At 52.4% G+C, this 13,310-nt stretch overlaps 1 protein-coding gene across 1 annotated transcript in view; it reads left to right on the top strand.

Annotated features, from left to right (window-relative positions):
- The window catches only part of LOC115327459, a 75,231-nt gene extending 62,436 nt beyond the window's left edge, over positions 1 to 12,795 (top strand). The window contains exon 3 of the mRNA XM_040206383.2: positions 12,110 to 12,795. Within this exon, the coding sequence (XP_040062317.1) occupies positions 12,110 to 12,776 (667 nt within the window). The 3' untranslated portion in view covers positions 12,777 to 12,795. The remainder of the gene's footprint in view (positions 1 to 12,109) is intronic.
- The last annotated feature ends 515 nt before the right edge of the window (positions 12,796 to 13,310 follow it).

Genomic DNA, 13,310 nt, shown 5'->3' with positions numbered 1-13,310 from the left:
TAAGTATATTTTTATTATCATCGATAAATTTGACTTCATGAAGTTCACATAACCGCCTGAGACCGACACGGAAGGACGATACTCGAAAATACGCCAGCTGCATGTTGAGTCTTCGGAAACGTGCTTTTGTTAGCTGTTTTGCAGTGTAAAATACTGGGTTGCAGGGATGCCAAAAAGCACTGTGGTCACATGATATATCGGAAGGCACATACGCGAAATGTGCAGAAATAAGGAGATGACCCGTTATTTTTCTAAATAATCCCTTACACAATGCTTTAGTGCAAAAAGAGATGCATAGAAATGCATACAATGATATTCCTAATTAAACATAAATTGCGCGAAGGGCAAACGAAGATTCTTAGAATCCTAATATAAATCACATTTGGGCATTAGCTTGCCTCAGCTCGAAACGTCGCGAGACACTGCCTCGGGACGCTAATGTTATCTTAGGTTTTATGTTCACTTGTTTTGGGACCATACTTCACGACTCTGTTCTTTATCAGTCATGTGCTCCAACATTTCATAAGGCTGCCGTATATCATCGCGAGGCTGCTATAAATACTACACAACTTTACATCTTGGACGTCTAGTGCTAGTGTTGCGAACGTCGCACTTCACCAGAAAGCTGAAGTATTTAACATGGTTTGCACGTGACGTCATCGCACTATATACTGGTTGTCATTGCGAGTTATTGTTGCTGAAAAAATTAAATCCGGTGGGGCAAAATGCACGCTGCAAAAGGTTCGCACTCAGTGCAAGCTATGTATTTGAGAGGCACACATTTTTCTTGTTGGTGCATCGCCGTTAGGCACGACGCGAGTATCTGGCACGACGAAAACGTGCCTTCTGGCAAGAGTGTTTTCACAAATAAAAGTTGTACCCACTACCCATCTGTACCCACTACCCAGGCTACGCTTTCTAGTCTGCGCCGAAAATGCGGGGCAGAGAATTCTTTAAGACACAATATGCTTTAAAACTACACCCCCTTCCCACTCCCTTTTATTTTTTAGTTGCTCCTCAAGATACTTTTTATTCCTCAGGGATTGCCTGCTCCGTATTGGGTGGTGTTCATTCGACAATTATATTTGTGTCACTTGTTAACAGTAATTCTTCCCTGTTTTTACTTTGCACCAAACTGTGAAGTGTAAACGAAATACAGGGCGGTCGAAACTCGGAGAACTTGAGAACGACACTTCTGTGAGACTTAGAGCGGCTGCCAACGTCCAGCTATCCCCCTGATTCCACTGGGATCTTTCTTTCCATGTATCCCTCCCGTACACGCTAATAGTTCTATGTAATGTCGGACTAATACGTTACATTTAGACCCTTTAACACTTCTATTCCCGGTACAACTTTCTGAGGCCGTTCAGCAACAACGAAAGCATATTTGGGAGCCTCAATGGTGTGCATACATGCAAAATGGGTCGTACAGCATTTTTTTACCTTAAGTTCAATAAATACCGCTAAGATGTAATCCCTGACGTTGATAACTTGCAAAACCATCCATTAGTTTTCCCCCCTGCGAAATGGTAGAAGCAGTCGAAAGAAAGAAATGAAACAGCTTTCCACTCCTCAACTCGCAATTAGAACTATCAGCCACGTGATCTGATCCTTATATTGTCACGGGTGGTGACCAAAAGAAAACAGGAAATAAACAAGAAGAAATAAACGTTTAATGTGGCGAACTTGTGCCAAAAATAAAAGAGTACAAAAAAGATAATAATAGAGCGTCGCGGGCGTCGAAGTCGGCGTGGCAGCAGAGTCGAACGCTGGGGCGAGACTGACTGCGCTCGCCTGGCGGCGTCCCTTATGTACCCTCGTGGGTTTCTGGATCGTTCGGCGTAGAAGGTTCGGCGCGTAGAACATTCTAACCGCGAATCAACAAGACGGTTCTCGAATTCACCAGAACATCAAATTACACTCTCAACAAAAATGTGTAGCCGCTGCCAGGAATCGAACCCTGGCCTTCTGCGTGAGAGGCAAGCGCGATAACCGTTAGGCCACGCGCGCGCTGCCTACATGGCCAGCTGCGCGCGCGGCATTACTCCCCCCTTTAAAAAGTGCATCGTCCCGATGCAACCCAAAATCAAAACAAAGCAAATAAAAAGAACGGTAAACTAAAGAGTATTTGGAATACGTAAGGTCGACTGTCCTATCGAGCGTAGTACGGCTTCATGCGCACGACGTGGACGACTTCTGGTCGTGGAGGGCGGCGTGATGAAGTCCGTGTTCCGTCGGGCATCACCTCGTAGTTCAGATCCCCGAGTCGACGAAGCACCTTGTAGGGTCCAAAGTAACGTTTCAGGAGCTTCTCGCTGAGACCGCGGCGGCGAATCGGTGTCCACACCCACACCCTGTCTCCGGGCTGGAAGTGGACGTCCCGACGACGAAGGTTGTAGCGGCCAGTGTCGACACGTTGTTGAGCCTGAATCCGAAGTCTGGCGAGCTGACGGACTTCTTCTGCCCTTTGGGCAACCACCTGGGCGTCGTCGCTTGCATCGACAGCCGCTTCGTGGGGTAACATAGCGTCCAGCATTGTCGTTACCTTGCGCCCATGCACCAGCTGAAAGGGTGTCATTCCGGTGGTCTCTTGTACGGCCGTGTTGTAGGCAAATGTGACGTACGGCAGCACCTCGTCCCATGTCTTGTGCTCCACGTCGACGTACATGGAGATCATGTCGGCGATGGTCTTGTTGAGTCTCTCCGTTAGCCCGTTGGTCTGCGGGTGGTACGCCGTGGTGCGGCGATGGCTGGTGTGGCTGAGACGAAGGACTTCTTGCGTCAGCTGGGCCATGAATGATGATCCACGGTCTGAGATCAGGACTTCGGGAGCGCCGTGCCGGAGGACGATGGATTCAATGAAAAACTTGGCAACTTCCACAGCAGTTCCGGAAGGAAGGGCTTTCGTTTCGGCATACCGCGTGAGATAATCTGTGGCGACGATGATTCAGCGATTTCCCGACGTCGACGGCGGAAAAGGGCCAAGTCGATCCATTCCGATCTGCTGGAAGGGTGCTGTTGGCGGAGGAATTGACTGCAAGAGTCCGGCCGGCCTCGTCGGAGGTTTCTTTCGTCGCTGGCATTCATGACATGATCGCGTGTACAGGTGGACGGTTTTGGGGAGCTTGGGCCAATAATACTTTTCACGAATACGTGCCAGGGTCCGGCTGTAACCAAGGTGTCCGGACGTCGGGTCGTCGTGGCAGGCTTGAAAGATCTCCTCCCGAAGGTCGGTCGGGATTACCAGCAGCCATGGCGAGTTGTTGTTCCCGAAGTTCTCTTTGTAGAGTACACCTTGTCTAATGGCGAAGGTCGGCAGCGCTCGTGAAAAAACACGTGGCATCGCACTCCCGCGCCCTTCCAGGTGCTCTATTAGTGCGCGCAGCTCAGGATCGTCTCGTTGAGGCCGGGCCATGTCGTCGATGTTCACTGCGCCCAGAAAACACTCGTCGTCATCGTCTTCGCTGCTGCCGGAAGGTGTTGCGACGGGAGCTCTGGACAGGCAGTCGGCGTCGCTGTGCTTGCGGCCTGACTTGCAGACGACGGTCATGTTGAACTGTTGTAGTCGGAGACTCCACCGCGCGAGGCGTCCTGACGGGTCCTTGAGGTTCGCAAGCCAGCAGAGCGAGTGGTGGTCCGTGACTACCCGGAACGGGCTCCCGTATAAGTACGGACGAAACTTCGTGATTGCCCAGACGACCGCAAGGCATTCCTTCTCAGTCGTGGAGTAATTTCTCTCCGCCTTGGTCAATGTCCGACTTGCGTAGGCGATGACTCGCTCGGTGCCTTCTTGTACTTGAACCAAAACCGCGCCAAGCCCTGCGTTACTTGCGTCCGTGTGAATCTCGGTTTCCGCATCCTGGTCGAAATCTCCAAGAACAGGAGGAGTCTGTAGTCGTCGCTTCAGCTCGTCAAATGCCTGCTGCTGTTCATCGGCCCATTCGAACTTCTCGGCGTCCTTCGTGAGGTGTGTGAGCGGTGCGGAAATTCTTGCGAAATCTCGAACGAAGCGCCGATAGTAGGCACATAGCCCAAGGAACCTTCGGACGGCCTTCTTGTCTCTTGGCGCTGGAAATGCTGCGACGGCACGAGTCTTCTCGGGGTCTGGGCGGACACCTTCGTTACTAACCACGTGGCCGAGGAACTTCAGTTCGTCATAAGCGAACCGACACTTTGACGGCTTCAGGGTGAGTCCGGCGGTCCGTACGGCTTGGAGAACTGCTCGGAGTCGTCGCAAGTGCTCGTCGAAGTCGCTGGAAAACACGACGACGTCGTCGAGGTAGACGAGACAGCTCTGCCACTTTAGTCCTGCCAGTACGGTGTCCATGACACGTTGGAAAGTTGCTGGCGCCGTGCACAGTCCGAAGGGCATCACTTTGAACTCGTACAGTCCATCCGGCGTGACGAAGGCTGTCTTTTCTCGGTCCCTTTCGTCGACCTCGATCTGCCAGTAGCCGCTCTTCAGGTCCATCGATGAGAAATATCGAGAGTGGCGCAGCCGGTCTAGAGTGTCGTCGATGCGGGGGAGTGGGTAGACGTCTTTCTTCGTCACCGTGTTCAGCTGCCGGTAGTCGACACAGAACCTAAGCGTCCCGTCTTTCTTCTTAACCAGTACGACTGGAGAGGCCCAATGACTGCTTGAAGGTTGAATTATGTCGTCGTTCAGCATTTCTTGAACTTGCTCCTGGATCGCCTGCCTTTCTTTAACGGAGACTCTGTATGGCGATCGATGCACCGGGCTCGCGTCGTCCTCGGTAACGATGCGGTGCTTCGCAACGGTGGTTTGGCGCACCTTCGACGACGTGGCAAAGCAGTCGCGGTATTCGGCGAGAAGGTTAATCAACTGTCGTCGTTTCGGGCCCGGGAGTTTAGGGTCAATGTCGAGCTGCGCTGGTGACGCACTGTCTTGCTGAGGTGGCGAGAATTCGTCAGTAATGGCGGCGACAGCGGCGGAGTTTTGGAGTTCCTCGACCTGGCCCACGGCTGCACCATTTGTGAGGTGTTGCGCTTCATTTCGGAAGTTCGTGACGAGGACCACAGTGCGGCCATCCTGAAGTTCAGCAACTCCTCTTGCGACGCCTATTCCTCTTCCCAGAAGCAACTGGAGGCTTCCTTCGAGCAGAACTTCGCCGCAGAAATCTTCGGTGATCCCGACGGGTACGAAAACACTCGACCGCGGCGGTAAGTTCACGTGGCTGGCGAGGACTCGGACCGCAGATGACGTCGCTTTGGGTTCCTCCGGTGGTGAAACAGGCTTTCGCAGCGTCAACCGGTTTGCTCCGAGGTCGATGACGGCGCCATACTCGCAGAGGAAGTCCATTCCGAGGATAACGTCCCTCGAACAGTCTTGAAGAACGACGAACTTTACAGGGCACGTCTCACCGTGGATCTCGACGCGAGCGGTGCATCGCCCGACTGGTGTGATGAGGTGCCCACCGGCGGTTCGTATTTGAGGTCCATCCCACGGCGTCGTGACTTTTCGAAGGCGGCGGGAGAGCCTCCCACTCAAAACTGAGTAGTCTGCTCCGGTGTCCACGAGTGCCGATGCGTCGTGGCCGTCGATGATGACGTTTAGGTTGTTGGACACCGTTTCAGGAGCGTCGTTTCGGTCTCCGGTAGCGTTCGAGTTGAGGCCCTCCGACGTTCGTGAAGGATCTTGGCGTCGGTCTTCTTCGGCAACTCCACCTCCAGGGGTTGCCGCGCCTAGTTTCCCCGGCGTAGAGCGAGGGGTGACAGGCTTTCACGTCGGGGTCGGTGCATCGGCGAAGCTGGACGTCGTGGTGATGGCGACCGGAACTCTCGGCGTGACGCAGGCTCGGGGGACTGGGGTCGTCGCAGGTACTCGTCGATCTCCCGAGGGCGTTCACCATACCGGGGGCGCGGGTCGCTTGGATGGAATCCGCGCAGCCCGAGTCGTCGGTATGGGCATCGGCGGTACACATGGTCAGCTTCCCCGCAGTGGTAACACAGCGGGCGTCGGTCGGCCGTCCTCCAGACGTCTGTCTTCCTCGGCGCAGGTCGCTCTGGGGGAACGTGCGCCTGATCTTCCGGCCGTCGGGGGTACTGCGGCGTTGGGGCGTCTTTCGGGGTGGCGCCGTGGCTTGGCGGGAAGCTTGCGGCGGTCGTCGGGCCATGGCGGCGTAGCTCAACGTCGGTTCCTCCGGTGCCACCCTGGTGACGGGAACCTCTGGTTGGAGCGCGCGATGCACTTCTTCTCGGACAGCCTCGGCGATGGAAATGGTTGGCGGACGGCTGGTGGTTGGCAGCAACCTTCGCAGTTCCTCCCGGACAACCTCCCGGATAATTTCGCGGATGTCCGTACCAGGCACGTTTTCACCGCTAAGCAGCGCGGTTGCAGTGACGCTTGGCTGCCGCTGGTAGTGGGAAGCGCGCGCTTGGAGGGCGCGCTCGATGTTTGTCGCCTCGCTGACGAAGGCGTCGACGGTTGCCGGCCGGTTGCGGACGAGGCCTCCGAAGATGTCGTCCTTCACGCCCCGCATCAAAATGCGCAGCTTCTTTCCCTCGGTGGCCTGAGGATCGGCGCGGGAGCTCAGGCGGAGCACGTCTTCCACAAAGCTCGTGACGCTTTCATTGGGGCCTTGGGTCCTGGTTCGCAGTAGGTCCTCGGCTCTCTCTCGGCGGTGGTGGTTGACGAACGTAGCCTTCAGGTCGGTCTTGAAGATGTCCCACGACGTCAAAGAGGACTCATGGTTCTCGTACCAGTGCTTGGCGGCTCCCTCAAGCGAGAAGTAAACGTTGTGCAGGCGTTGCTCGTCGGTCCAGCCATTGTGGCGGGCAACGCGTTCATACTGGTCAATCCAGTCTTCGACGTCTTCGTAGAGTTCACCGTGGAAGGGGGCAGCCGTCCGCGGTGCGACGGGCATGTAGACGACGGGAGAAGCGGCGGGGGCTTGCGACTGGTTGGCCATCGTCGTCTTCTGCGGCTTGGGCTTGTCCAGGAGCAAACCGTACTCAGGATCCTCTCCCTTGGTGCGGCGGCTGGTCCGAATTTCAGGTTCTGCGGTGAGTGGTCTTCTCACCGAGCCGGGAATCGGACTTGCACTGCGGTCCCTTGGAGGAGAACGCTGCACGGGCATGCGGTACCCCGCACCTCCACCAAAATGTCACGGGTGGTGACCAAAAGAAAACAGGAAATAAACAAGAAGAAATAAACGTTTAATGTGTCGAACTTGTGCCAAAAATAAAAGAGTACAAAAGATAATAATAGAGCGTCGCGGGCGTCGAAGTCGGCGTGGCAGCAGAGTCGAACGCTGGGGCGAGACTGACTGCGCTCGCCTGGCGGGATCCCTTACGTACCCTCGTGGGTTTCTGGATCGTTCGGCGTAGAAGGTTCGGCGCGTAGAACATTCTAACCGCGAATCAACAAGACGGTTCTCGAATTCACCAGAACATCAAATTACACTCTCAACAAAAATGTGTAGCCGCTGCCAGGAATCGAACCCTGGCCTTCTGCGTAAGAGGCAAGCGCGATAACCGTTAGGCCACGCGCGCGCTGCCTACTTGGCCAGCTGCGCGCGCGGCAATATATACACCGTCAGTGTTTATCATAGTCATACGGAGGGTTGGCAAAGCATAGAGCATGGGCTGATCTTCAGATACAGTTTTAGTTGGGCTATAATGCCCGAGCCCTACTAAAGCGACAAACAGAAACAAACGACAGCGGCAGGCCTTAAACCAGAGTATCTCGCGATTTGACAGGCCTTGTAGAATAAAGAAGGCTATGCTCAAACACGAGCATCATGCACAGGAGGGTACCATTTGCAGGCTTGTAAACACTCGTGCTAACTTTATGAACACCGAACAACTCAAAGCCGTATAAACGTACCATCGCGAGCATGCTGCATGTGTCTGAGGCTTGTCGCTGTCGTTTTTTTCTGTTTCTAGCTCTAGTGGGACTTGGGCCCATCATAATCTTTGAGTTGAACACGAGCCGTTACCCGAATGTTTGGCGATGCTGGTTGTCATGAACCAGAGCATTCGACTCGGGATCATGACAATTGGGTACATCATGGTGTCACGTGACTCTCAGTGCGAAGTTGTGATGTCATGTGACGTCACGGTATCAACAACGTTAATAGATATAGCGACGTCCTCAATTTGAATCGACTTAACGCGGTGAGTCACGTGACTTCACGCGGTCACGTGATGTGACATTACTTTACAGCATGTCTTGACATCATACGTCACGTGACCATTTGACACATGCCTAATCATAGTGCCAATAAGAAAGTGCCGCAAAAACCCAGGATTTATTATACATTGCAATTCTGTATATGACGATTTGATCAATACGTAGAGGAATACACGTGCCACTTTTTTATTTCCAAATATAAAATTTGTAATACTAACAAAAAAAATACCGTGAACCGTTTTGAACCGGTTACCGTTATATTTTTTTTCCGGTTCAGTTCCGGTTCAGTTCCAAGATGGCGGCGAAGATTTCGGTTCGGTTCAGTTCCGGTTCGGCTAAAAATAACGGTTCTGTTCCGGTTTTCGGTTCGGTTCGGTTCCGGTTCGACACCCTGGAAAGTACCATAGCTTTTCGATAGTCGACTATCGATAGTCAGATTTCTGGTGACTATCCATACTATCGATAGTACTATCGATCGTTTTGCATTACTAGTATGAACACGAAAGCAGGTACGCGTGTTTAGCGTTCCTAGCGCAACAAGCAGCAACGCTTCCACGGGCAACGGAGAAGGAACCCTTTCGGAAGACACTCTTTTAAACGGATACTTCAACTAAATTTGAAATATACCTATCGTACTCAGAAATAGGCTGAATATGATTCACAATATCCGTAAATGACAATCGCAGGTTTGTAGTTTGAGCCTGATGATTGTATTTTTCGTTATAAACGGCCCACTCTGGCAAGCACTCGGACAGCAGCCAGCGGAGAGCACGTCACATCTGGCGCAGTCGTGACGTAGTTTTTATAGGGATGAGCAAGGCTGCGGGCGAAACTGATGTCGTCAGGATGCCCTAGCCTTTCGATCCAACCACTTAAGCGGTCAAAGCACGCCAGCGATTGGGCCACAGCAACTAGTACCAAAGCTGCTATTGTATGAATTTTGAGTGACGGGTTAATCTTCAATAATCTTGTAGAGGGAGGATAGCGACGACTGGGACCACAAAAGAGAGTCCCGTTGACTAATGAGTTGCTCCCTCCCCTCTTCTCCTGTGCTGGCCGTAGAGCTGTCGGGATGACGTCAGGTTCAAAGCATGTATAAGCCTAGGCGAGACGGCTATCGTCACTACCTGTCAAGGTAGTGACGATATTGGTGTTCTCGATGTGATACTGCTCCTTTGAGCTCGTATAGACCATAAACTAGGCGCTGAAACTTCGTTGTAGTATCCATTTATTTAGAAAGCATTAACTGTCCCATGGAACGAACCGGCGTTATCAGCTTTTGAAGCTGCGCCAAACGGCACCTAAAGTCCCTTGTCCCATGGAGTGAAACCTGTAGTCTGTAGCAGCGAAACGGAAAATAAACTCCCCTAGCGTTTCTATATAGACGCTTTGCACACGAGCTATATTGCAGCCGCCATTACTGACCTTCTCTTGTCTTACCGAGATACCAAGCCACCGAAGCGTGTTTTGAGGAGCCTCCACAAAGGCCATTGCTGGGGAGAAGGACACAGACGGATCTAAAATGGCAATAACATGGCCTGCTGGGGCATTGATGGAGGGAAGTGATCAAAATAAAAGGAAACAAAAACTGAAGGTCACTTATGGCGCCGCCCATGAACAGCTGCTGAAAAGCGTCTATAGGCTCCCTAGGGGAGCCAAATTGCGCGTCTGTTTTCCGCGTGCCGCCGCGCCGCTAATCGCCGAGATCCGATCACGTGAGGAGCCGGATCAAGTGCCGTGCAGGAAAGTAGACGTTGCACGCGCCCGGGCATATACGTTCCCCTGCTTTTGAGCGCGCCGCGCGCCTCGAAGGCGCGGCGCCGCTATTCGCCGAATTCAGTAACGTGACGAGCGGGATCAACATGCCGTGCGGGAAAGGCGGCGCTACGGAGATGAACGCGACACTCTGGCTCCCATAGGAAGCCTATAGACGATTGCAAGCCGGGCGATTGGCCGCCGCCATGTCTCTGCTCGAGCAGCCACGCCCGTGCGATTACGAGCTTGCGAAAGCTACGTTCACCCGCGCGTGGCACGCGCTTGCACGCATGGGGCACCACTTGTGGCGCCATGCTTGCAATTGTCTATTGGCGACGTACGCGATCGAAAGCGTCGCTGTGGTCGGCCTTGCACGATTGGCCGAATGCTGACTATGTCGTGAGCAAAGGATTTCTCATCGACGGGAATAAGAGGAATGGAAGAACTTCAATTTCGACGCTGTTGGTAGTGTTGCTTTGAGAGGGCAATGATTTCAAGCCTCCACCATGCTCCTTACAAACACCATCGAACTTGTTGGTCGCAAGGTAATGACGTCACGAAAGGTAACCATAGGAGGGCGCCACTAAAACATCTCGCCGCTAATACAGGAACTCTAAACTCCCCTTGACTGGCGCGCACCCTAGTTTCAAAGAATGTCACTCCATGGCGCTGCGGGCCCACCCGCCGTAGAGTGCCTTCATACACACGCGCGCTTTTGCTTGAGTGGTGACATCTCAGCCATTTTTCCGCCCAATCGTTTTTTTATGCATTTTGAAGTGCGCGCAATCCGGTGTCACTCAGCTCGAGCGCGTAGCTTTGGCTGATGCATAGACGCCATCTTACCGCCCAAGTCACGCACCGAGTGCGCGAGAGCGTCACGCGCTGGCACATTCCGGACAACAATGGATGTCTTCACCCTGAGACAGACAGACATCTAGGCACCCTAACCCGCCGGTAAAAAGAACGCGGTGCCGCGCGCTCGGCCGATACTGCTCCTCTGATTGCCGACGAACAAGGCGCCGCTTAAAGCATCTGCATCTTCGGTGATCGCCAACCTACGCAGAGCACTCCGCGGCGTTCAATTGGACATTCTTGATTTCGCATTCGTAATCCATAACAAGTACTTAGGTGTTCTCTTCTCAAATGTTTGCGTAAACTCTTGCGCAAACTTTATGCCTAAAGGCTGGTTCGCACGGTACCGCCTTCTTACGTTACGTAATTATCTGCGACTCATTCGTGTCTTGGATGTCGCGTGCCAGGCAATCTGCGTAAACTGGTAGACACACAAAAAAATATTGGTGTGTGTTTGTTTATACAGCCGGAAGTTAGTCTGCCTTAGTAAGCGTGTGGTGTCTCGGCTGTATAGATGAGCAATTTAGCCAGTGCGGTACAACCGCTGGTTTGGGGTCTTTAACGTGCATCACACAGTAGTGATACATGACCGCACAATGGTACAGTGTTCATCCAGAGCAAAACGGGCAGGGGGCATTGAACCCAGGATCCCTGGGTTCTCCAGCCTGGTAGCCACACTTACTATAAAATACACAAGTCCCGGTGACTTGTGGCGTTAGCATGCTGTAATCTCTAGTAAAGTAACGTAACATAACAGAAAGAAATCTATGTGAACCAGCCCGAACAAAAGCACCAACAATAGATTCGCCTTCCGCCGCAAGCAACGCGCATCCAAAGCGCATCCAACGGTCCATCGGTTCCGCTGCTTCTGCGCATAGAGGGCGCTGATAGCGTAATGAACGCCACCGAACGGATGCGCACCGAAATGGTGCCTAGCGTTCTAGGAAGTCTGTAAATACATTTAGGTACAGTGACGTTGAAAGCAACAGAAAACGACCGTTGTCGAATGCCGCCTACCGGTGGAGCTTGTCAGCTCTTGATCAAAGAACGTTGCCAGGAGGAGCATTAGATGCGCCCGCAATCCGTTCTCTTTAATCTTTTAGTAACAGAAACTACGGTAGTGCTTTTGTATGATAAAGTAGAAGTCATTATAAAAAAATGTAATCCGAAATCATAGTGGTAGCAGGGAAGGCATGCGACAAAGTACGTCGCCTCCGTCAGTGTTTTTGTTTGTCAGCGATCGCTAGTGCATCGGAAAAGCATTCGAAATGAAATATTGAAACGTCGTCATGAGAATTAGTCCTAGATAATTTCGCTTCAATAACGTAGGTTGATTTGCTTTCTCCTCAGGTACTTCTACACCCGTGCCCCCAGTTTAATCAACACTCCGCAAGCGCTGCACACACGAACGGCTGCTGAAGCGTTCCGGGTGGCGAGGCTCGTGGAAGCTTGCGACGCGTTCTTCGAAACGTCACTGCAGCCAGCCGACGTCTGCTACGTCTTGGATTACACGAAAGCAAAGGGAAGCACCACTACCTTGAACAACCTCATCGACAAGCACCTGAAAGAGAACGCTGAACAGGTAATAAAGTGCAAGGAGTTCACCACCGCATCGGAGGAAACCGTCCTGAGAATATTGAAGAACCCCTCATTGAGGATAAGAGAATACGACATCATCGAGGCTGTTTACTCCTGGGCGATGGTGCACCTCGCACAAGCGAGCGGCGAGACTCCGGTCACCGCACTGCAAAGGACCATGAGACCGTTCCTGCCGGAGCTTCGGTTGCTATCATTGACTCCTCTGGAATTCGTAGAGGGCCCGTTTTGCTGGCAGATTTCGGAAAAGTGTGACACCCTGTGTGTTCTTAGCAACATCATTAAACCCGGATCAGGGAGGTTGCCCAAAGGCATTTGCACGAACAGGGAACAGCGAACTAACTCTTACGGCTACTCTGCACGGCCGGCCCTAGAAGCGCAGCGGGGCATCTCTTTCAGCTGCCCTCGGTGTGGTAAATGACAGCTTTAGAGGCGCACGGCGTGGGGAGCACCAGAGCTTTTTGTTATCGCCGAAAAGGCGATTTTGCCGTTAGTCAACAAGAACGCCGATAAACCGATCACAAAGCACAAAAAAAAAACACGCCCTGTTTTTTTTTTAAGTTTTCATTGATTGGAACAGTCTTTAAATGAATGCCAACGCAGGAGGCCGCCGTACCGCTGGTAATACATCGTACAAAAGAGAGTCTGCGGCGTGTTTCTTTGTTGACAGTCTTCTTCATTGACAGTCTTACACCGGTCATACAAACACTGCCTGCATGCATGTCCGAAGTATATGTGGGTTTTAAGCGAGCGTGCTTGGAACGCGCGTGAGGCGTGCCCGCAAATAAGTCTGTCATACATGTCTACAGCGAACGTCGCGGCTTTTGTAGGATGTACGAACAGTCTGTATATGCCGCACTCGCATTGCTATAATGCGCATATTTGTGCCTGTCTCAAGCGATACTGTATTCCAACTACGTCCGAAAGTAATTTTGATATCTTGCAGATACATGTG

This window comes from Ixodes scapularis, unplaced genomic scaffold (genome assembly GCF_016920785.2).
Source record: "Ixodes scapularis isolate PalLabHiFi unplaced genomic scaffold, ASM1692078v2 PGA_scaffold6__148_contigs__length_123643588, whole genome shotgun sequence".
Lineage (NCBI taxonomy): Eukaryota > Metazoa > Arthropoda > Arachnida > Ixodida > Ixodidae > Ixodes > Ixodes scapularis.
Note: the sequence above shows the minus strand (reverse complement) of the source record. Positions and strands in the feature narration are given on the sequence as shown.